The sequence below is a fragment of the Neovison vison genome, chromosome 4, assembly GCF_020171115.1.
Source record: "Neovison vison isolate M4711 chromosome 4, ASM_NN_V1, whole genome shotgun sequence".
NCBI lineage: Eukaryota > Metazoa > Chordata > Mammalia > Carnivora > Mustelidae > Neogale > Neogale vison.
Genome location: NC_058094.1, coordinates 16,994,778 through 17,020,796, shown reverse-complemented (window position 1 = coordinate 17,020,796; position 26,019 = coordinate 16,994,778). Strand labels below are relative to the sequence as shown.

Below are 26,019 nucleotides of genomic sequence, written 5' to 3'. Positions count from 1 at the left end.
AAATATTTCTTTAATAAAATATCTGAATTTATCTTCCACCCACAGTCTTAAAAAAATGCAAACCAATTTTGCCAAAGGTATTCACACATATGAAAGGTATTCACAAACTTATTCATACATAGAAGCCTACAATATGCCTATTATGTACTCTGATAATTGAAAGGTGGGGGGGGGAGTCTTACTTCATGTATTTTACATTCTGCTAGGAGACAGAAAGGCAAACAAATATTTAATGGCAGGCAGTGATAAAAACAAAATAGAGTAAGGGAAAAGAGAGTGATGGGCAAAGGAGCTGACCATTATAACTGAGAAACTGATCAGAGAAGGCCTTTCTGAGGTGATACCTGGCAGAGACCTGAGAAAAATAAAGGGTCATAAATAAAGGCAAATATCTAGAAGAGTATTCCAGGCAGAAAAAGCATGAACTTCTGGTAGTTGTCTAGATGGGCATAAACTCAAAAGACAGTAATTTAGTGCCATCAAAAATTTTAAATGAGCATACTCTTGACTAAGCTACAATTATTACACTTTTAGGAATGGATGCTAGAAATATACATACAGTAATGTTCATATAAACTAAAACCCAGTAGCCCAGTTGGGCAGTTCAACAGAAAAAAACCTAAAAAACCACAAAAACATCTACGAACAGGAATCTGGATAACTTTTGGTACATCAAGATAACGGAAAAAGCTATGCAGCCTATCAAGATAATGGAAAAAGCCATGTTGCTTTTAAAAGAAATGAGACTGTGTCCTGAAAAATACATTATATATAGATACACATATAAAGCAAATTGCAAAATAGTATACAACAAATAACTCCTATTTTTGTAAGAGAAAAAAAATTTATAATGTAGCCCTACTATACACATATACACACATACCGTCCTGCCCAACAAGTCTATATACCAGATAGTTAACGGGACATTTCCGATAAGAAAAACTTTTCCATATCCTATTATTCACCTCTGTAAACTTGAAATTTTTACAATAAATTTTTAATAAGTCTCTTTTTAAAGTATAGTGATTCTCCCCCCTCAGATTACCTCTTCCGGCAGAGCAGAATGGGGTTTGTCCGAAGTTGCAAGTAGTAAAACTGGAGCGAAGGAAGGAATGTTCTGTAACAATGTAGTGAATGTGGCTTTGAGTGTTGGTCCAACTATGTCCCACCACAAGTGGATATGAGGAACATATACTATACTTGGTGCTGTTCTCTTAGCTTCACGAATCATCTAGTAGAGGGAAAAAAATTATATTTAGTTAAAGTCAGTATATTAGTAATGCTTGTTTTCTTAATCTGGAGCAATGTTTAACTTCCTAGAATTATCATATAAAACGCTCAAGTTTTTAAAATGCTTCCCTAGTCTCATAATCTTATGTTTAAATGTTTTGTAAAAGTCTCATTTTTAGGAAAACATGGTTGCTTCAAGCAATTAGAAAGAAAACATCTCAATCAGTCTAGAAGACTTGTGTTCAATATAAAAATATAAAACTTCTACGTTTAAAAAATTTTAAAAGGAAAATAGCAAAAACAGAAGCAGTGGAAAATCTGAGTACACACCACATAGCAGTTACTGTTTTAAATACTTTATTCATTTAATTCTCATATCAGCCACGCAAGGGTACTATTATTACCTCCGGTTTGTACAAAGGGAAAACAAGGCAGAGATCTAACAGCTTCCCTATGGTTACACAGACATTAAATGGTGGAAATGTGATTTAAATCCATACTCTTTGATGAATAGGCCATTACCTACAGTTATTTTTTTCTTTTTTCTTTTTTTAAAGATTTTATTTATTTGACAGACAGATCACAAGTAAGTAGAGAGGCAGGCAGAGAGAGAGAAAGGGAATCAGGCTCCCCACTGAGCAGAGCACCTGATGCAGGGCTCGATCTCAGGACCCTAAGACAATGAACCAAGCCGAAGGCAGAGGCTTAACCCACTGAGCCACCCAGGTGCCCCTACAGTTCTATTTCATAAACCTGGAGGCAGAAATCAGAACGACAAGAAAACCCAGTTCAAAAAGGGTAAAGCAACTCTTGATTGTGTCTCTGGAAGATTGTTCTTCCAGCTTATTTGTTGGGCAACGATGAATTTACCTGAGCACACGTTTCTTCAGGAGATGTAGCACTGACTCCAAAAAGAACAGGGATGTCTAAAGTATATACTGCAAATTTTTCCAAAGCATGGATGACAGCTGGTGCCAAATGAGAACCTTGCCCAAAACCTGGTTCTCCCACTATCAATATTCTTGGTCGAAAAGACATAGGTTGATAACATGCATTTCTGAAAGAAAGTAGCTGTATTTTATAAAAAGCAAAAATTTAAAATTTTCCTCCCAAATTACACATTTTTAACTCTCTTAAAGTAAAAATTTTTGACTATGCAGCTTGTTAATCCATAATAACATGGTTCACATGGTTTCTGGAAAATATTAACCTTCACAGATTTTAGGATTACTTTATTCAATGAAATTTCTACTACAGTGACAACTGTAATGATAAAAATGCTTGATATTTTAACTTAAAAAAATCAGCTAGTATCTTTTATTCAATCAACATCTTTTAGTTTTAGGGAATTTATACACCAAAAAAAGCTATATACATTCATTTGCAGGGGAAATATACCTATTCAAATGAAGAAAATTAAAATTTTCTTTTGTCTTATTTAAGGATTTTTGAGAAAGGCCATTCTCATATACAGATGGAACTTCATCATCACTGTATGCCAAGTCACTTTCTAGCAGAGGACATGAAATATCTATAAAACAAAAGAATTGTGCATTAGTAACTTTTCTGGATTGCAAAGCAAATGTTTATATAATGCTTTAGTTATTAACAAATCAATATACATGAAATGTATAATAAAATTTTTTAAGAATATAAAATATCTGTATAGACATGAGTAAGAAATAAATATAAAAATGCCATTTCAAACTTAAAACAGATTTAATTGAGGGCAATCTATGAAGTAAATTTCCTTTAACTACCCAGGCAAAACATGACTAAATTCCTTTCAAGAGGCTCTTTTTATTATTATTTTTTAAATATTTATTTACTTATTTTGAGAGGGAGGAAAAAAAGAGAGCATGCGTGTGAGCAGGGGCTAGGTGCAGAGGGAGAAACTCAAGTTGACTCTGTGCTGAGTGCGCAGAGCCCGACACAGGCCTTGATCCCAAGGACCCACGGCCAGATCGGACCTCAGCTGCAACCAAGAGTCAGACGCTCAACTGATCGTGTCACGCAGGCGCCCTGAGGAGGCTCTTTCGTGAAGAAACACTTCGGGTGTATAAAACATTTAGCTTTACTGATTATGAAAGCTAACTTTAAACGGTCAAACAAGTTGCATACCTGAGTCCAGTGCTTTATTTGCTTTGATTTCTGCATGTGGAAATACTCTGTACAGAGCTTCTAAGATCTTGTGAACGGTGCTTTGCAGAAGTGGTTTCACAACAGTGGACAGTGCCTGCCCAGGTGAAGTCACAGCTCTCTGGGCAGCTGGTATCATCTTCTGCATGGCCACCTCAAAGTCCTTAGCGGAGATGTTAATTGATGAGAGATCCAACTGTAGCTTCTCACTAGTAGTATAGATCTGCGGGTAGCGTCGACGCAGAGCACATAAAGCAGCCTCAGAGCATATTGACTTAATATCTGCACCGCAGTATCCTATCCAAGGCAACCAAAAAAATTTTTAAATGGAAATCATCACCCTATTAGCATGACCATGGTTAAAAGAAAATTAAACCACCGCCTAGCAATATACTAGAAAAATACTTAGAATAAGGCTAACATTTCTCTTTCACCCAGTGAACTTACAATGGTAGTAATAACCATCAACAAATCTAGCAACTTTTGCAAGTGTAATGTACAAACACTAAATACACAAAGCATTCAAGAACAAGAGTTTTAAAATCAGACAGACTAGGGTGAAATTCCAGTTTATCACTTACTACACATATGATCGTTGGAGGAACATTTATGCTCTCTCAGCCATTTCTACATCTACATAGGGATAATGCTACCTACTTCACTGGACTGATGTGAGAATTTCTTGAAATAATATATGTAGAATGCTGAACAGAAGGACTAGAAAAATGTGAAGAGCAAAAGATGGCTGTTATTATTATTATTATTGTCTAACTTGGCTTTCAAATTCTACAACAGCCAATTCATCAAATATCTCTATTTAATATCCAGGATTTTTTAAGAAGAAAACATGCCACAAATAAGAGATTAGAAACAAACATAACCTGTATTTCTTTAAACATAACGATGCAAGGCTACAACTTGTTTCAGCTCTGAAACACATGCATTTTATCTTTTAATGCGTAAAGCAATGTTTACCAACACAGTTTTCTGCTAGTTCTTCTAGAAATATGTCCAGTGGTTTAGGATTCCAATCCCTTGTGTGAATCTTAAGAATTTCTTTTCGAGCCTACGAAGAAGAACAATTTAACTTTTTAAATAATAAGGTGCTATTCAGATATGAATAACTTCAGTTTAAAATAATTTTATCTAGGGCGCCTGGGTGGCTCAGTGGGTTAAAGCCTCTGCCTTCGGCTCAGGTCATGATCCCAGGGTCCTAGGATCAAGTCCCGCATCGGGCTCTCTGCTCCACAGGGAGCCTGCTTCCTCCTCTCTCTCTCTGCCTGCCTCTCTGACTACTTGCGATCTCTGTCTGTCAAATAAATAAATAAATAAATAAAATCTTAAAAAAAAAAATTGATCTAAAATCATAAAGAAATCAATACCTATTATAATAAAAATATGAAACATTAAAAATGATAAGATGATGATGTTATTTGTAAGCATTTAAGGAGTTTATGTTAAAGAATATCTGCATTTATAGTGCTCAAGTTCTAGTCACCATAAATGTGTATGAGACAAATTAAATAATGATAGGATTAGTCTTCATTCTGGTACGCATTAAACATTGTGTTTTTTTAAAGATTTAAGTGCACAGGGAGAGAAGCAGACTCCCTGTTGAGGGCAGAGACTGATCTCATGACCTGAGCTGAAGTTGAGTTGGATGCTTAACCAGCCAAGCTACCCAGGTGCCCGGAAAATTGTTCTTTAGAGCACTGGCAGCTCTACTCATATTTTCCTGCTTGGTTCTCAAAAGATTAAGCAGCTTTTTTTTTTTTTTTTTAGATTTTATTTATTTATTTATTTGAGAGAGAGAGAGCATAAGAGAGAGGTCAGTGGGAGAAGCAGAGTCTCTGTCAGGCTCCCCGCTCTGTCTAGCGGGGAGCCTGATGTGGGACTCGATCCTGGGACTCCAGGATCATGACCTGAGCCAAAGGCAGTCGCTTAACCAACTGAGCCACCCAGGCACCCAAAATATTAAGCAGTTTTAAAATAACTGCGTAGGATCATATGGTAGTACCCATGAAAAAGCCAATGCTAATAAACTGGCTGAGGATTGACTGTTCATTAGGCCATGTGTTCTAAAGCAAAATAAAGTTGTATGGTTAACAACCAAAGGCCACGCTCAAATTGAGAAACATTTTTTAAAAGACTGATTGATTGATTTGAAGAAGAGTGAGAGCCCATGAGTAGGGGAAGGGGCAGAGGGAAAGGGGACAGGAGATCTCAAGCTGACTCTGCCCTGAGCATGAAATGCGCTGCAGGGCTCCATCTCCCAACCCTGAGATCATGACCTGAGCCAAAATCAAGAGTTAGATGCTTCGCTGACTGAGCCACCCAGGTGCCCCTCAAATTGAGAAGATTTTAAGAGTATTTTTTGGGAAGGCATTATTTAAAAAAAAAAAAAAAAAAAAAAAAAAAAAATCCAAGTTATTTTCTTTAAATAAAATAATGCCTTCCTAAAAACACACACACACATATATATTTGGATGTTAATCACATATGACTTTTGCTTCAGAACATACAAAACTCAATTTTCAAATTTTTACTGTGCCAAGATTTGTCCATGATATGGACAACACATTCTGTCAAAATCTGAATCATGTTAAATTCCTACATCTTTGTCAGGCAGGCTGAAAAGGAATTCTCTGTCAAAGCGACCAGGCCTTCGCAAAGCAGGATCGATAGAATCCAGTCTGTTGGTTGCACCAATGACCACAATTTCTCCTCTGCTGTCCAATCCATCCATAAGTGCTAGCAGGGTGGAAACAATGGAACTAAATGTAAAAATAAGAGAGAAGAGATTAAGCATACGATGCTGAGTATGTTATGTCTTCTTTTGCTAAGATTTAATAGATTAAGCATGTGAACAAATTTTCTCAGAGCATGCCATTATTTCCAAAAGATTAAAAACTGTAAAATAACACACTAAATGGCATACAGAGATTACAATCAATGAAAAACATAAATGGCCTTTAGAATAACACAAATGGGTTCTGGAAGACATTTTGTGAAGCATAACTTCACATAGGAACATGAAAGTTGCCCAAAAAGGATACAAAAACAAAACAAAACAAAACAAAAAAAACAGAAACTGGACAAACTTTATGTAAAAAATGCTCCATTGTGTATACATTATCAAAGAACGCCCAAATAAAATGATATATACATAAATCATAAAAATAAAACTTCAATTACATTTTAACTATGGATAGAGAATAAAAAAACCTCCACATCTTCATCACCCACTTTCTCCCCCACCCTTTTTTAAGATTTTATTTATTTATTTATTTGACAGACAGAGATCACAAGTAGGCAGAGAGGCAGGCAGAGAGAGAGAGGAAGGGAAGCAGGCTCCCTGCTAAGCAGAGAGCCTGATGTGGGGCTCGATCCTAAGACCCTGGGACCATGACCTGAGCCAAAGGCAGAGGTTTTAACCCACTGAGTCACCCAGGCGCCCCTCCTTTTTTTTTTTTAAAGTTTATTTAAATCTCTACACCCAACATGGGGCTCGAACTTAAGACCCTGAAATCAAGAGTCATGTACTCTTCCCACTCAGCCCTTGCAGATCTTCTCTGTGGCTTGTCCTTCACCTTGGCTTTATCTCTTTTAGCATCCCCCTCAGCCTTTCTCTTGGGCATGGTGGCGACGGAGGCGGGACGTAGCCCTGGACGCGGGGATGCAGCAGCGCGCGGGCTTTGGCCCGTCCGGGGGTCGTTCTCACCTCTTCTTCACACTGCTCCGACCCCGGTAGTTTTTGATTGCCTCCTTGCTTCCAGGCATTACATGATATTCCAGACTTGTCTTATTTCCAGACTTATTTCCATTATCTACCATCCCTCCTAAGAGCTGTAGTATTTAGAAACCACATTTTGGGTACTAGGAATATGAATTGTTACTGGATTGTAAAAGCTTCTAGGCCCTTTCAAGTGTCCAGAGCTAGAAACTATTTTTTCTTCAAAAAAATCATTGTGAGAGGGGCGCCTGGGTGGCTCAGTGGTTTAGGCCTCTGCCTTCGGCTCAGGTTATGATCTCAGGGTCCTGGGATCGAGCCCCGCATCAGGCTCTCTGCTCAGCGGGGAGCCTGCTTCCCCCTCCCTCTCTGCCTGCCTCTCTGCCTACTTGTGATCTCTCTCTATTAAAAAAAAAAAAAAAAAAAAACCTTTAAAAAAATCATTGTGAGTTCATTCTGATACTCCCAATTCAAAGTAAAGATTTTATGGTTTTAGTATATGTGCTGCCGAAGCGAGCACAGATTTTATGGTTTTAATTTAACTTATTTTATATTTAATCCTCTTTTTCTTAGGCTAAAAATCATATATTCTAATGCATTCACAAGCTTGCTTATTTGCATTATCTGACTGGTATTGTTACTAATAAAAAATACAGTTTAATCATGTAACATTTATTTACTTATTTACTGTAAAGATTTTATTTATTTGACACAGAGAGAGATCACAAGTAGGCAGAGAGGCAGAAGAGAGAGAGGGGGAAGCAGGCTCCCCTCCGAGCAGAGAGCCCGATGAGAGGCTTGATCCCTAGACTGAGAACATGACGTGAGCCGAAGGCAGAGGCCCAACCCGCCGAGCCACCCAGGCGCCCCCAATCATGTAACTTTTAAAAATGCTTATTTAACAAAAACGTTTATGCTCAGATTGTTTAAGTCTTCGGTTAAAAAAAAACAAAACCAGAGTGCCTGGGTAGTTCAGTTGGTTATGTGACTGCTTTTGGCTCAGGTCATGATCCTGGATTCCTGGGATCATGTCCCACATTGGGCTCCCTGCTCAGCGGGGAGTCTGCTTCTCCATCTGACTCTCCCCTCTCTCATCCTCTTTCTCAAATAAATAAATAAAATCTTAAAAAACCAAACAAACCCCCCCAAACTTGCACACTAAGTTTCCCATATATATATTTTCCCATAAATAAATATATATAAATACTTATATTTATATATATATTTATATATACATATATAAAACGTAGCAACCAGCTGCCTCATTAGTGCAGTAGGTAGCGCTCAGCCTCATAAAACATAGCCACCTGGTTTTCCCAATACCATTTACGGAAGAGACTGTCTATCCTATAGTCTTACATACAATGTCCCCATTGCATATTCCTGCCTCATTTGTCACAGATTAATTGACCCTATAGCGCGGATTTACTTCTAGGGTCTCTATCTTGTTCCTTTCATCTATTTTTGTGCCAGTGCCATACCGTTCTGATTACCATAGCTTTGTAGCATATTTTGAAATATGGGACTGTGTTCTATACAAGAGCAAAATCTTTGCTCTTTCTCAGGACTGCTTTGGCAATCTTTGAAATCGGACCACTTTCTTACACCATTCACAAAAATAAACCCCAAATGGAATAAAGACCTAAATATGAACCAGAAACCATAAAACTCCTTAAAGAAAACATAGGAAGTAATATCTCGGATGTCAGCCTTTGCAACATTTTTTTAGATGTGTCTTCTTAGGCAAAAGAAACCAAAGCAAAGTTAAACTTCTGGAAATACACCAAAATAAAATGCTTTTGCAAAGCAAAGGAAGCTATCAAAAAACAAAAAGGCAACCTACTGAATAAAAGATATTTCCAAATGATATATCTGAAAAGTTAATATCAAAAATATATAAAGAACTACAGAACAACACAAAAAACCCCCAAATAATCTGATTTTAAAAATGGGAAGAGCACATACTTTGAAAGGGCATTTTCCCAAAGAAGACATACAGATAGCCACACAGGAAAAGATAGTCAACATCACTAATCATCAGGGAAATGCAAATCAAACCACAATGAGATATCATTTTATACCTGTCAGAATGGCTAATAAGACAAGAAATATTAAGTGTTGGCAATGATGTGGAGAAAAGAAAACCCTTTGGGACTGTAAGTTGGTATAGCCACTATGGAAAATAGTACAGAGGTTCCTCAAAAAGTTAAAAAATAAAAATACCAATCCCCCCATTTAATCCAATAATTCCACTATTGGTTATTTACTGCCCCCCCAAATAAGCCCCACTAGTTCAAAAATGTATATGTACCTTTGTTTAATAAAGCATTGTTTACAATGGCCAAAATATGGAAGCCACCTAGCTGTCCATCAATAGATGACGGATAGGTAAAGATGTGCTATATATGTATACAAGGGAATATTACTTGGCCACAAAAAATAACGGGATCTTGCCATTTGCAACAACATAGATTGACCAAGGGGATGTTATACTAAGAGAAATGTCAGGTAAAAACAAATACCGTATGATTTCAGTTATATGTAGAATCTAAAAACAAAACAAACAAAAAACCACAGAAATGAAACCATAAACACAGAGAAAAAAATGGTAATTGCCAGAGGGAAGGGAGCTGGTTGACGAGCAAAATGGGTGAAGATCAAATGGCACAAACTTACAGTTATAAAATACGTCACGAAGATGAAAAGTACAGCACGGGGAATATAGTCAATACTGTAATAGTGTTGTGTGGTGAGAGATGGTAACTACACTTATCCTGGTATGAGCATAGCTTAATGTATAGAATTGCGGAATCACTATGTTTTACACCTTAAACTAACAACATTGTATGTCAACTATCCTTCAATTAAAAAACCTATGTATGACCTTGAGATACATGTGATGTATCTCATATCACATGTGCTGTGAGATGGCATGTGATGAGATGGCATGTGCTTCCCAAACTGTGCTATAATTTTTGTTGCTAAAATTTCTCCAATTCCTTGTAGAACTGTTGCAGAACATGGTAAGCACTCAGTTAGTTCAACACAACGAGTACAGTATGGCTGATGACGACGACATGTGCCATGTATAAAAAGTCTGTATGATTACTGGTAGGGTATTACAGACACAACAATTTTTATCACAGTATTTAACATTTTAATTTACTGACAGCAACAAATGAAACCGTGTAGTGTCAAGTCAAAGAAGGCTATCAGGCTACAGTAAATACTGTTAGGTATTAGAAAAATAAAAGCCCATCTATCACTCACATCACTATGTCTTGCTCCTCTTTATATTATTTACAATAAAAAGACAATGCAATACTAGCATATATGAAGGCATGCAAACATTTGCTTTAGGGCATCCCAAATTAAGCAATTACAGATAATACATGAAACCAGCTAAAAAGAAGTTCTGAAAACTGAAGATGAACTAGGATTAAAAGTAGTTTAGATTCAAGTTGAGGCTAGGGCACTAAGGACAAGGGCCCCGCTTGGGCAGTCAGCTTATCACAGGGGAGGTGCAATTTTCCCATCCTAAAAATGAAAAAGTTGATCCAATCTTTGAATCTCCAACTAGTAGTCATGCGCAAAGACATATTTTGTTTGGCTAAGACAGTGTCTTAAAAAACCTTAATTAGCTGGCAACATTTAGAAGATACTTAACACAAAAATTTGAACTAACATTTAAGAAAGAGAACAAATTCATTTTTCAAGTCTGAGTCAGCTTCTGCACTTCAGTTAACAGGTTGGAGCTAAAAATGACTAATGATGAGACGGTCGGCTACATTCTCAGCCGTGGCCCGACTCTCACTGTTGGTCTGTCTCACTTATTTCATTTGCTTTACACCTCACTGGCCCAGGGGCTTTTAAGTTTGTATCATGAATTAAACCTGCATCATGAACTAAATGAATACTTTTATACTGTGCTTGTGAAAACCTTGCCATGCAGAAATGGTCTATTTTATCTTTTTGTACTATATATTAGGGTTCTACCAAAATAAGGAAACTATTGCTTTGTAAAGTATCTTTCACTGTTTAACATTCTATTCCTCGTGCAACATCAATATAGCTCAGAAAACAGGAAGAAAGGCAGAGGTGCCATCAAGCAAAGTTTACCTGTGAATTTGATCTTGCCTGCTTGATCGTACTGGAGCCAGACCATCGATTTCATCAAAAAAAATAATGGATGGGCGCATCTGATAAGCCTAGAAAACAGGTCCAGTGGTTGCATGTTATCATCAGTAACTTCAAATATATAGACTTATTATGAGCCATTTTAATACACTTTCATTCCAACTTGCTTATAGAATTTATTTATAATTCATAAATCTAAATGTAAATCCCAGAACCAGATTTTAAGGATCCAAACTAAAATATAATATACATAATTTAATTTTACTTGTATTCTCAATTGGAGATATTCAAAATACATATTCCCCTGACCACATACCTCAGGTTTCATATAGCTATAGTTATTGGGACACAAAATTATCTATTCAAGACCAAGTGTTAAAACAAGACAAAGACCAGAAGACAATGACATAGCCTTCTTCCAGGTTAGGATGGTAAAACATTAAGCAAGATGCCATTGTGTTTTTTTTTTTTTAAAGTCTGCTTCAATAAAGTTGAAGAAACTCAGTGAGCTATATAAAGAGATTTAAGAGCATCTGCAGCAATATGCCTCAATAGATCAGAATGTATTATCTCACAATGTGCTATCGATACAATCTGGGATATGAAATTGAAAGTCTCTAGGGCAGAACTAATCTTCAGCTCACATACTGAGACATCTCACTATGCTAAGTATGAGAGTTTCAGTCTCTCTCTAGATATGAGCCTTAAGACTCCAAAGAACTTAAGATTCAATCATTTCTTTGTCTTTTTCCTATAGAACTGTTCATCATAGGTCAGTATTATCTTGACATACAAAAGAAAATAATCCATAGATTATATATTTGGTCTAATTCTTCTGAGTTTATTTCTATGAAATATGGTAAAATATAAGACTTATCTAATTCTCACATACTTACATTTACATTGATTATAGGTCTACATAGGTAAATAAATTTTAATATCATACCTGATCAAATAATAATCGTAGCTGTCTTTCAGACTCTCCTACCCATTTACTCAGACAATCAGCACCTTTCCTCATGAAGAATGCTACTCTCTTATCCCCTTGACTGCATTCATTGGCAAGGGCTCTAGCAACCAGAGTTTTTCCAGTTCCAGGTGGACCATAAAACAAACAACCTCTATAATAGAATAAGCATTATTTTAGGATTACATTAGAAAGTAGACTACTTAAACAAAATTAGAAAACAATTTCACAAATGCAGTTAGTGAATAAAAAAGTAAGACAAATGAAATATTGTTTCAATCCATAGAGCACAGTTTAAAACCTGAAAATATCAATACTACAAAATTGAAATTGGTAGCACCCTTTATTTGAAACATATTTTCTTTTATTCACTCATCATGCTCATCATATTATTTACCTTGCACAGAAGTCAGGCTTAAACAGGCTTGATAGTTTACTTTTGTAACATTATCAGGGGAAAGAATAGCAGATTTCACCTACAATCCTTGGTTTCAGTGCCAGTAACATAGTACCAAAAGTTTTGTATGAAAACATGATGGGAACGAATAGAAAAGAAAGATAAAAGAAGAGAGCTTAAAGAAATAATATACATGGGGACACCCGAGTGGCTCAGTGGGTTAAGCCTCTGCCTTCGACTCAGGTCATGATCTCAGGGTCCTGGGATCCAGTCCCACATTGGGTTCCCTGCTGAGCAGGAAGCCTGATTTCCCCTCTCCCTCTGCTGCTCCCCCTGCTTGTGCTCTCTCTCCTTCTCTCACTGTCAAATAAATAAATTCATTAAAAAAAAAAAAAAAGGTGTTTTCAGTGCCAGGGACTAGGACAATGTAAATAATTTGAAATCATTCTTGGTGATATCACTGTAATGGGGTAATCTATAGTTTTTCACATATTTCCAAAGTTATTCATTGCTCTTTGGATAGAATTCCCCCCAAAATGGATTGTACTCATAATTCTAATTAGAAATGTAAAAAGGATATAGAAATAGAACATGTCAGGGATTAAGTGCTACTAAAGTAACATGAAATAATCAATTTCAGATCATGATATAACTGCTCTTGAAAATTAACATTAAGGAAGATTCCAGAAAAGCAAAAATGAGAAAATAAGAATTGTGGGGGAAAATTCACACATAATAGATGAAATCCATTAAAAGAGTAATATATATATATATATAAAAGAAATGGACATGATAAAATGCAGATAGAAAAAAATAAAACTGTTAAAAAACACACCATATCGGGGCACCTGGGTGGCTCAGTGGGTTAAAGCCTCTGCCTTGGGCTTAGGTCATGATCCCAGGGTCCTGGGATCAAGTACCGCATTGGGCTCTAGACAAGGGGAACCTGCTTCCCCTTGTCTCTGCCTACTTGTGATCTCTGTCAAATAAATAAATAAAATCTTAAAAAAAAAAAAAAAGTTGAATTTCTCTTGAAGTTCTATTAATATTATAAATGTTCTCAAATTTTAGTTATTAATGGATAGAATAAAATACTGCAATACTATAAAAAAGTAATTAGCACATTTAAAAATAAACATCTCTTCTAATTTTTTCTCATTTCCCTGTCCTTATAACATATATTTCCCCTTATAATATCAAATATATAATCGTGTTAACCTACTGTTTTCATATGGTGTGTTTTTTTTTTTTTTTAAAGATTTTATTTATTTATTTGACGGACAGAGATCACAAGTAGGCAGAGAGGCAGGCAGAGAGAGAGGGGGAAGCAGGTTCCCCTCCGAGCAGAGAGCCCAGCTCGGGGCTTGATCTCAGGACCCTGAGACCATAACCTGAGCCGAAGGCAGAGGCCTAACCCACCGAGCCACCCAGGCACCCCAGTTCAGCTTTTTTTTACACTTCAATATTGGGTATTATAAATGAGTCAAAATACAGGGTGTCATGGTGGCGCAGTTGGTTGAGTGTTTTGGCTCATGTTTTAGTCTCAGGGTTGTAAGACTGAGCCTGTGTCAGCCTCCATGCTCAGGGTGGAGTCTGCTTAAGACTCTCCTTCCCTCTGCCCCTCCCTCCCGCTCGCTCTCTCTCTCCCTCAAATAAATAAATTTCTAAAAAACAAAAACAAAGGGTGCCTGGGTGGCTCAGTCAGCTGGGCATCTGCCTTTGGCTCAGGTCATGATCCCAGCATCCTGGGACTGAGACCCACATCAGACTCTGCTCCCAGGAAGCCTGCTTCTCTCTCTGTCACTCCACCTGCTTATGCTCTCTCTCTCCAATGACTAAACAGAATCTTTAAAACAAACATACAAACAAAAACAAAATATGGCCAAATTACATCAAAAACTTAAAACAAATGCTTGGTATTAGTCTACATACTATTCAGTTTTTGGCATAAAGTTCTTCGGCTGCAAGGAAGAACATCTGGTTTACTTCACTAATAGGAATAGCTCTGTTTAATGCTGGAATGGCCTCTTCTTGGTATCTCTTCTGCTGTTGTTTTTAGCACAATTACCTGTGATTGTATGAATGGACTAGAGTGGACAGAGGTACTCATTACATTTATTCCAAATAAAGGTAAATAACCAGTCACTACAGTAATGAGGAGACAGGCAATGCAACTGCCCTATATTTTTAAGGCCAATAGGGTTAGCCTAAGGAGGTTAGCCAAGATTCAGGAATAAAAGCCCACACAAAATGTAGTACGAAGCCAGACTGGGAGCTTAAGAAAAGAACAAAGCCATAAATTGCTCTTTGTGGCAATGGGGACAGTAAATTTTCCACCATTTTCCTTTGGCTTTAGACAGTCTTGGGTCCTTGAAATGCCCACTCGTGCTCCTCCCGACAGCTCTGCCACCTCAGCGGCAAAACACAGTAGGGGCAGAGAGGGAAAAGTGAGGGAAAGGCTGGGTCATAATGGGTCTCCCCTCCTCAGACCCAATTTACTAAATTAACTAGGTACTTCCAATACTTCTTATAATGAGCAAGTGTTGTTATTTAATACTAATATCTTTCTAATTAAAAACAGGTTTAATTCACCAATGTTTAACTGTGTATGGTACTTAACTTTTATAATGGGAAAGGGGAAAAAAGCTTACTAATTTAAAAAAGTTTCCTGAAATCAATGTTTCCATACAGGATATGATTCAGGAAGAAAAGTTTCATGAGGAAAAAAGAATCAGGGGCTAGGGTTTAAAAATGGGTTAATAAGGTATAAAAACTAGAAGAAAAAGGAAAAAGACTAAGTGTGGTGACATGAAAACTAAAATAAAGTAGCTCCCAATAAGAAAGCTAATTTGTGGGCTGCCTGGGTGTCTCAGTCAGTTAAGCATCTATCTGACTCTTGATCTTGGCTCAGGTCATGATCCCAGGGTTGTGAGAATGATGGTGTCTGGCTCCATGCTAGGCAAGGAGACTGCCTAAGATTCTCTTCCTCTCCCTCTGCACTGCAACCCCAGAGCCCTCCCTCTCTCTTAAAAAAACAAACAAACAGGGCGCCTGAGTGGCTCAGTGGGTTAAAGCCTCTACCGTTGGCTCAGGTCATGATCCCAGGGTCCTGGGATTGAGCCCTGCATCAGGCTCTTTGCTCAGCAGGGCCTGCTTCCTCCTCTCTCTCTCTCTGCCTGCCTCTCTGTCTACTTGTGATCTTTGTCTGTCAAATAAATAAATAAATAAATAAAAATCTAAAAGAAAACAGACAGACAAGTAACAAAAAAATTTGCAAAACACCTCTTGTAATTTAGAGGTTATATTATCTCCAGGCAGGAGAGAAGGGTTGGGTTGAAGTTTGAGGATGGAATAAGACATTATTATTAAAAAATGGTGAGACCACCACTTTCTTTTACTATTCTGTGCAGGCAAATTGCTTGGCTAATTTACTTGCCCCTAAGAGAAAAGATGAGATCCTGCAGAAAGTAAGTTAAGAACTCCATGTTGAACAGTGTAGACTACTAACCCTTTCTCAGGCCTACTGCTAAAATGCTGGCAGCCAGATTCATAAGCTTCAAACAGAAAACTGGAAAATTTGTCTCTGGTGGGGAAAAACATGCCTAGATACTGACTTTGAGGACTTCTGGTAAAAGAACCACCACCTAACCATCATCCTAAGGTGAGGCCTAGAAATTAACAAGCTCTACAAGTGAGCTTTTAAAAACATGCTCCATTCTGGGGGTGCCTGAGTAGCTCAGTCAGTTGAGAGACAGACTCTTTATTTCGGTTCAGGTCATCGTCTCAGGATTGTAAGATTAAGCTCCATGGGGGTGCTCAGCAGTCTGCTGGAGATCCTCTCCCTCTGTCCCTATACATGCCTGCATATGCACTTTTGGTCTCAAATAAATAAATCTTAAAAAAAAAAAAAAAAAGCTTCACCCTTAAATATTAACAAAGAGCCAAGGATCACTAGACACTTAAAAGGAAATCCCCACTAGACACTTAAGGAAAAAAGATCAAAAGAGATGGAAACAAGAAAAAAAGATTTATCTAGAAAGTCCAACATTCAATTGACATGAATTGAGGAAAAAGAAAAAATGGAGTGGAAAAATTACTGAAGAAGTCATACAAAAAAACTTGCCTAGAAATCAAAGGATATTTTTCCATACTGTAGAGGCACAGCACAATGAAAGCAGGAGGGGAAAAAAGACACATCAACAGATTGTGTTCCAAGACCATTCTCAAAAAAAACCAAACCAAAACAAACAAACAAAAAACCCTCTCTTCCATTCTTTTTTTCAGGATATTGCTGGAATGTACCCCATCAAAACACAGCTGTAAAAAACGGTCTTGGGGCACCCGGCTGGCTCAGTCAGTGGAGGCTAAGACTCTTTATCTTGGGGCTGTGAGTTCAAGTCCCATGTTAGGGGTGAAGATTACTTAAAAATTAAGAAAAAAAAATCTTAAAAAAAAAGGAAGCAGGGAATCCTGAAAGATAAAGGAAATCCCACTGATTGTGACGAGAAGTCCCAAAGCTTAGCTGTGCTTCAAGACTAAGAATAACTAGTCTGGATAAAAGCAAGAGAACAAAGCTCCAAGATGTGTCTAGAAAAATGAGGAGTCAATAAATTATTTGTTATGTTTAACTGTACTGAAGAGTTTTATCACTAGCATGAACTGAAAAGTACATATAAAACTAATTACAAAAACCCTAACAAAAAAAAAAAAAACAAAAAAAAACCCCTAACGAACAACAACAACAAAAAACCCCACCCACAGGCAAACAATATTAAAGCTGATGGGAAAGAGCAGAGTTGGAAAAGAGAGAAAATGTAGTCATAATATACTATATATGGCTCAGCTGTAAGAAATATTTACATAATCATAAAGAACACACTTAAAATTGACTCAACAATTTTACATGTGCATAAAGAAGCTACCAAGAGCATATGAGGACGGGGAAAAATGTGTATGTATGGAGTTAAGGGAAACCAGAAAAAAAAGAGCCTATTCATGTTACAAGTCAATAGATTCTAAAACAGACCAAAAATTACAGTATAAGCATATTATTTAAATATGTATTTAAACAGATAAACAGGAATGAAAGTAGTTGGTTCTGGAAAGTGGGAGGAGGAAGAGTAGAGAAGGAACTACTATCATTTTTTCCTTTGTAAGACTTATAGTGCAATGTGACTTTTAAAATTATGTACATGTATTACTTTGGTATAAATCTAAAACTAAAGTATAAAAGTGAAAGAAAAAAGTAAATAATACATATGGGAAGAATTTCACTAAATGTATGAAAAGCCTTGAAAACTATTTTTCTTTTAATAGAGAATCAATTCTGAAACCATTTTTCAAGTTAAACTTTAAGAAAGTAAAAATATTCAAAGTACCCAGGAAAGCGTAATAGATTACTGTAGACCTAAAAAAAATTCAACAGACAAGTGTTATCTTTCTGGACAATAGTAGCTTAGCCCAGAATGTGGCTAAAATAAAATGTACAATTAAAATTACCTTGGAGGTTGAATTTTGAATTTTTCAAAGACTTCTGGATAAAGTAATGGAAACACCACCATCTCTTTCAGAGCTGCAATATGATTCGACAGGCCCCCGATGCTATCAAATCGTACCTGACAATGGAAGGGAAACACGGACATCCTCAGATTTGGAGTTACAGTTAAAATGCCATGCCATCCCTAAACTGTACTCAACCCATACACAGTCAAATGAATAACAGCATGTTAGTAGCCTGAAGATTTGAAAAAAAGGGAAAAAAATCTATAAAGTTTCTGATTTATATAAAATTGGTTCATTTAACTTTAAAACTAAACTGAAGCAAACAGTATATGTGTTCAAGCATACAATTCAAGGTAGTATAACTCACTGAAGAATCCAGTTGCATTGGATCAACATCTGCAAGACTTGCTCCAATCTTCATTCTATCTTTATAAATTCCTTTTAATTCATCTTTCCGAAAATTCAGCGGGAGGCACCTATTTAGAAAAGATGAAAAAAAAAAAAACCCACCCCATTAGTTCACTTTTTTCCCCCAAATTCCATGTTAAAATATGGATATTTTCCTCAAAATCTTTTAAAAAAGGTAAATTTCAATCACAGCCATTGTGAAACTATGTATTTCAACTTCCTCATTTTCTTTATATAGGGTGAGAACTTCAATGTTAGTAATATTTGTCCCTGAAGTTTTATCATTAAAGATAGACAGTCAAATGAAATACCAGTGTTCAAGACACCACAGCAGCATAAAGTAATTCGTGTTTGTATCAATATACTTCATATTGACTGTGCTTAACATATACAAAGTATTTACTATTTTCCAGGCTGTTTTAGGCGGCTTTACATGTAATAATTCATTAAGTCCTCACAACAGTTTTATGGAATATTATTATTTCCCCTATTTTAAAAGAGAACTGAGGCATAGAAAGGTTAACTAAAATGCTCAAAGTCACACAAAGTGGCAGATCCAGGACTCAAACCAAAGCAGTGGGCCTCTAGTCCTGCAACAATTGTGCTACAATACCTCTCAGCAAAACAGTCTCATGGTCCACCAAGCATTTGGATCCACATCAATCCTCTCAAGCAAGAATGAATCACTGCTTTCCTAACTACTTTCAAAAACAGTTATGGTAGATTACACAGAGCACACCTAGAAGAACCTGCTTGTTTTACAGATGGAGAATGCAAACTGCTCTTGCTAGAGGCTGAGACACTGAGGCAAGGAAAGATGCTGTGGCTGAACATGCGTGAAAGCACCCCAGCCCCACCTCGAGTGCCAGCTCCTGCTAGCCTCAGACTCCACAAGGAATTCACACCGTGAAATCTGAGATGGAGACATTTTCAACCGTGGCTTCATAAAAGGTGTTTTTTTTTTTTTTTTTAAAGATTTTATTTATTTGACAGAGAGCACAAATAGGCAGAACAGCATGCAGAGGGAGAGGGAGAAGCAGGCTCTCTGCTTAGCAGAGAGCCTGATGTGGGGCTCAATCCCAGGACCCCGAGATCATGTCCTGAGCCAAAGGCAGCTGCTTAACACACTAAGCCTCCCAGGCACCCCTTAAAAGGTATTTCTTAAACAATCCTTAACAGAAGTGTAACTGCATGCTATAAAATCCACAGGATTCAATGCACGTTTCTAGGAATGAAGCCAAAGAAAAATTCAAGTAATCTAAATAATACAGGTTGTGGATGATTTAGTTCACTGCTGCCAACGGAAGTGAAAAACAAGTCAAAATGTAATTTAACGGGGGGGTGGGAGGTTGGGGTACCAGGTGGTGGGTATTATAGAGGGCACGGCTTGCATGGAGCACTGGGTGTGGTGAAAAAATAATGAATACTATTTTTCTGAAAATAAATAAATTGGAGAAAAAAGGAAAAAAAATGTAATTTAAAATTTTGTTTTAGACACACTAAACAAAAAAGTAAAACTAATTTTAACAATAATATTTTATTTATCTAAAACATACCATTTCAATGTGCAAAATAAATATTTACAAAATTGGGATATTTTACATTCTTTCTTGTACTAAGTCTTTGAAATCCAAGAGTATATTTTTTGCAAAAATGTATAGTATTTCTCAACTCAGATCAGCTACATTTCAAGTGCTGAAATAGCCACATATAACCAGTGACTACCACATTAGGGCAAATCTAATGCTACAAAAGAACAGAGCTTATGATACAAAGAATGGTTGGTCTGCATATCCCTTCAATTATTATGTTCTAATTGTTTCATCAAACACTGTTTTCTACTCTATAAAAATATTATTTTATTAGGATACAAGCACTGCATTTTTCACTCACCCAGCCACATCTGTAAAATGGGAATAATCCTTGCTATGAACTTACAAATGCACTTATACTATAAAGAGTTACGAATAAAATAAAATAAAATAAAATAAAAAGTTTATTTCCTCAAATCAGTGCGTACCAAGCACCATTTTGAGTTATACCCTGGTTGTGTAAGAAAACATATGTTCTAATCTATTACTAGTTTCAAATACAGATATTTCAAAAAAAGATGGCATTTTGGTTTATACATTTACCTCTTACGTAATTCTTAAATTTGGTCAAGCTGTATGTATTCCCAAATTATTCAGCCTTCTCACCACTTAAGAAAAAATAGCTTGTAGTTTTAAAAGGCATCAGTATGGCACTTACCTGTTGATAGCTCTATTACGGCTCCTTTTTCTTCGCCTCTCGAAGTGCTGTTCATCTTCAGAAGAGGAAGATGAAGTAGAGTCACTACTGTGGATTGCATGCCTTCGCCTAAAGTAAAGAGGAAAACTGAAATCATGATGAAGGGGAGCAGGAAAAACAGAGGAGTAAGATGCAAATATCAGAAATACCTAATGATCCAAAAACGTTTATCCTAAAACTAATACATTTGCTGAACCAATTAAGTAGGCTTTGTTGGTTGAATCTTTTGAGAAGAATACAAGTCCTGGATAACTGAGAGGAAGGGGGAAAAAAAGATAGGCAGGAGGCTGGGGTAGAGCTGATAATCAAATGTTCATTATGATAGGAATGGTTCAGGCAGAATGACTTTTTTTTTTTTTTTTTAAGATTTTATTTATTTATTTGACAGAGATCACCAGTAGACAGAGAGGCAGGCAGAGAGAGAGGGGGAAGCAGGCTTCCCACTGAGCAGAGAGCCTGATGCGGGGCTTGATCCCAGGACCCTGAGATCATGACCTGAGCTGAAGGCAAAGGCTTTAACCCACTGAGCCACCCAGGCGCCTCCAGAATGACTTCTTAAGTCTTGATATAAATCAGTTATCCTCAAAGAGAAAGGTGGGAAAAAGAGGGTATTAGACTCTTTGGGACTAATTTCAGAAAGTATTTTCAATATTATACTATATATAATTTCGCATTTGGAAGGGAATTTTGAAATGTCAACATCAAAAGGAGAACACAAGAGTTTTCATGTAAACCAGAAAGGATCAAGTTCAAAATACTAGGAAACAGTGAGAAATACAATGTCCTTTATCTACAGCATATCACCAACTGTAAATTCACAATAGCCACTTAACAGCTGTGTAAAATGTGGATGAGCTACCTAACCCATATAAGCCTTAATTTTCTCACTTTCAAAAAAGGGATAAGAATATAATCAATTGATTACATTCAAATTCTTAGGCTAGTTGGTAGGATTAAATAAGATGCCAAGCACTACAAATATTGAAAAAAATTTTAAACACTTCTACCTTTGCATTGTAGCAAAGGATCCATAGGAAAGACAAAGAATCTAGCTGGGAAAACCTTTAATAATCATTCTATTGGTCAGAGTCTAGCGCTTTTCCTGAGTTAGAGTACCATCACAGTAAGTAGGTGTTTCCAAAAATATAAAACGTTCACAATCTATTATCTGCATAATGGAGGGTCCAGAATCTTGTACTCAGAAAACAAGTTTTTCCACTATTCACGTACCAGAATCTGACATGTCATAAAGGCAATTCACAGTCACTATTTGTCCCACTTACTATGATTATTCATATGTTCTGCTACAGAACACATGTGACTAGGCATTACTGGCCCAGACAGTCCTAGAGATGTTAATGTTGCACATTACCTTAGTGACTCCCCTACCCTACCCTCCATCCTGAATTCTGAAACACAAATGGCCCTTAGGGCTTTGGATAGGGGTTATGGAAAAACAGATATAAATGAGAAAGTGATCCTCCACTCACCTCCCAAACATGCCCAAGACTATTTTTGTGATGAGCCTGAAACTAAAACTATCAAGCACAAGTCTGCAATTTTATATGAAAGACAAACTTGTTTAATATTCCCATTAATATTATGAAAAGATTAACTTGTAAACATATAATTCACATAACTGTGTGTGAATTCAGTATGTACTCACATAATTAAGACCAACTTCACAATTAATAAAAGGACTAACAATTATTAAGTGCTCCTTGTACCAGACCAGATAGTAGACATATTATCTCATTTAATCTTAAACTTAAACTCTGGACACACACGTATGGCATGCTCATTTAGAGTTGGGGCCAATGTGGCTGGCTCACAGCATAAACAATTTGCTCAAAATGTAAGAATAAGATAATGATGGCATCAGAATTCAAACCACTGTCTTTCTATTCCAAAAATCCACATTATATATACACTGGTGATTCCCAGTTGTTGACTTCACGAGCCTAAAGAGTTATAAGCAAACAATAAAACCTGTGGACTAACATAAATTTTCCATTTGAGTTGCAAAGTAGGATTTTTAAGCATTAAAATATAGCCAAGATAACAAAAGCATACAGCACTCAACATAAGCCTGATACTATCTTAAATGTTTTACATGCATTAACTCATGTAATTTTCATAATACTGTGAGATAGATAATACTGTCCTCTTCATTCTATGGGTCAGAAAACTGACACAAGAGAGGGTAAGTAGGGGTGCCTGGGTGGCTCAGTGGGTTAAAGCCTCTGCCTTCGGCTCAGGTCATGATCCCAGGGTCCCGGGATCGAGCCCCGCATCGGGCTCTCTGCTCGGTGGGGAGCCTGCTTCCCCCTCTCTCTCTGCCTGCCTCTCTGCCTACTTGTGATCTGTCTGTCAAATAAATAAAATCTTTAAAAAAAAAAAAAAAAAAAGAGAGAGGGTAAGTAACTTGTTGAAGGTCACTAATAAATGGAAAAGCTGGGCTTGCAACCTGGGCAGTCCTAGTCATGGGCCCAGATTCTTTGTAATTATACTGTAGAAAGGCCATTATTTCACTTTTAAAAGGATTCTAAGCACACATGGCCACATTCCCTTATTTTTTTCCCAATTTGCTTTTTAAAAACATCTGAACTTTTGGCACCCATAAGCATTGGATCAGCACTGTGAATCTAACCAGTGTCTAGAGCTGCCAGTTTTAGCACTCTGACAACAGGTATGGAATACTCTGGAATACTGGTGAAGCAACTGTACTCTTATGTTACCTTTACGTTCAAAGGACTAGGCTTGTTCCAGAAACTGCAGATTGAAGCTAAAGAATAAAGCTTAAGTGAGTAGAGGTTTGTAATCATAAGAAAGAAAATCCTGCTTAAAGGCAGCAGTCCTGAAGCTCGGCTGTAAGCATGCCAAAGACCCCTGCAAGATCTGTCCTGTGGGTGCAAGGTTTCTGGATCATTTGCCATACTAAGAGCAACGTTCAGACAATTCTCTGAATGGGTGCTTTGTTTCCATGCCTAGGTAGGTGAAGTAGGACATAAACTACAAACAGAAGCTGGTCTCTTCAAGAAAAAGTTAAAAGGTTGAGCAAAATCACCATTAAGGTTGTTAAAAGGGAAGAGATGTTTACACAGCCTTGGCTAGAGTGTTATCGGAAAAAAAAAAAAGAAAAGAAAAGAAAAGAAAAAAGGCTTAAAGGGCTATAATCAAAAGGTCAGATAATAGTAAGGGTTAGTTAAGATGTCAAGAAATACTCTCATACATTATTTGTGAGAATGTAAAATAAAGCAGCCACTCTGGAAAATCATCTGACAACTCCTTGAAACAGTAAATAGAGTTAGCATTTGATTTAGCAATTCCACTTCTAGGTACATACTTAAGAGAAGTGAAAACACAAGTTCACACAAAAAGTTGTTACAAATGTTCATGGTCGTATTCACAGTAGCCAAAAAAGTAGAAACAACCCAAATGTCCATCAACTGATAAATGGATAAACAAAACGTGGTATATTTATACAATGGAATCTCACTTGATAATAAAAAGAATGAAGTACTGGTACATGCTAAACGTGGATGAACCTTGAAAATGTTGTACCAAGTGAAAGAAGCCACTCACAGCAGAGTGCACATAAACGAAAGACCCAGAATAGGCAAATCTAGAGAGACAGAAAATAGATTACTGGTTGCTTAGGGCTGAGGGGGTGGGGGATGCAGGAATTGGAGAGAACTAAAGAGGACAGGGTTTCTTTCTGAGACAAGAAAAATGTTCTAAAATTGTGGTGATGGTTGCACAACTGTGAAAATACTGCAAGTCCTTGTACACTTTAAATGGGTGAACTCTATGGTATGTGAATTATATCTCGATAAAACTCAGCAAAAAGTAAAAATCTTTAAAAGGCTATCAGAAGCAAAATCAAAATCATTAAGTCAAATAATGTGACTTGGGTACAATTTAAATCTCTTAGTTCATACTTTAATTTAAATGGGTCAAACATGAAGCAAATCAGACCTATACAGAGAACTGATGGTTGCTAGTCAGGGGGTTGTGAGGGGGGATGGGCAAAATGGGTGACCAGGAGTGGGAGATACAGGTTTCCAATGATGGAAATGATTAAATTACAGGAATTAAAGGTACAGCATAGGGAATATTGTCAATAGTATTTCAATAGCGTTGTTATAGTGACAGATGGTAGCTATACTTGGGACTATTGCATAACATACAGCTGCTGAATCACTATGCTGCATAATTGAAACTCATGAAACATCATGTGTCAACTACACTCAAATAATAAATGAAATATATAAATAAAAAATAAATGTCAGAATCTTCCACTAGTCAATGTGACCCAAGGGTCGGAATCCTGACTTAGCCATTTTTATATCCATAGTGCTTAGCACATGGTAGAACTCAAAACATTTGTTAATAATCGTAGTGGAAAAAAAAAAAATCCTCTACCCAAAGAGCTATGAGACACTTTCCATAAAGGGTAGATTCTGCAAACCAGATATGAGAACTTGAGCACCGAACAGGCAAAAAAAAAAAAATTCCCACCGGCTCTAGAGTAACATTGTAGGTGGCGACTAATGAGGCAGTCAATAATTAAGTGGGTTACTTCCAGAAACATAAATCTGTTAAGAGTGAGAAAAGAAACTAAATCTCAAAGTAAGTGCGAGCCTTTCACTTCTGTTGGATCTAATAGAGGTTTGTCCTTTGAGTCACACAACCAAGACAGCTGCGCTGGGCCTTATGATTGATGGGGATTCCAGGAAACACCACACCTTATGCTGCTTTTCTGTAGATCATTAGATTTTACCACCAAAATACAGGTCTTTAACAATATTCTGTTGTGTGGCCTCCTTTCAAGTGCAATTGATCATGGGCAACCCTGACAGTTTACCCTCCATCCTTCTGGGCTCTGGTTTTATGTAAAGGGATAACGAAACAGGAAATCTAGATATACACTTGTGATTTTTGACACTCAAAAAATGAAATTAAAAGACCCAGGGACATTAAGGGCATTCATATTTTTCCTAGAAGAGAAGAATTTGTCAACAAAATTTGTCAACCAAAGTGTTGCTTTCCGTAATCAGATAGTCTGTTTCAGTGAGCAGACTTCCAAAACTGTTTGAATAGTTAAATCTTGTAGGATTTCAGTCTTACCTCTGAGCAAATTTATATTAGGAAAAAGAAGTACCATTTCCACATCAATGTCCTTTTTTGGGGAGGGGAGCTTCTTTAATCTTCACTAAC

The 26,019-nt window shown here is 36.9% G+C and overlaps 1 protein-coding gene and 1 pseudogene across 1 annotated transcript in view; both read right to left on the bottom strand.

The window, feature by feature from the left end:
* The window catches only part of ATAD2 (ATPase family AAA domain containing 2), a 68,354-nt gene that overhangs the window by 18,833 nt on the left and 23,502 nt on the right, over window positions 1-26,019 (bottom strand). Inside the window, exons 9-19 of the mRNA XM_044245001.1 lie at window positions 20,761-20,868; window positions 18,470-18,578; window positions 18,100-18,215; window positions 12,183-12,357; window positions 11,219-11,307; window positions 5,984-6,143; window positions 4,345-4,435; window positions 3,352-3,666; window positions 2,629-2,761; window positions 2,101-2,287; window positions 1,046-1,231 (exon numbers count right to left, since the gene is read on the bottom strand). Coding sequence (XP_044100936.1) covers window positions 1,046-1,231; window positions 2,101-2,287; window positions 2,629-2,761; window positions 3,352-3,666; window positions 4,345-4,435; window positions 5,984-6,143; window positions 11,219-11,307; window positions 12,183-12,357; window positions 18,100-18,215; window positions 18,470-18,578; window positions 20,761-20,868 — 1,669 coding nt within the window. The remainder of the gene's footprint in view (window positions 1-1,045; window positions 1,232-2,100; window positions 2,288-2,628; window positions 2,762-3,351; window positions 3,667-4,344; window positions 4,436-5,983; window positions 6,144-11,218; window positions 11,308-12,182; window positions 12,358-18,099; window positions 18,216-18,469; window positions 18,579-20,760; window positions 20,869-26,019) is intronic.
* Window positions 14,521-14,940, bottom strand: LOC122904323 (annotated as a pseudogene).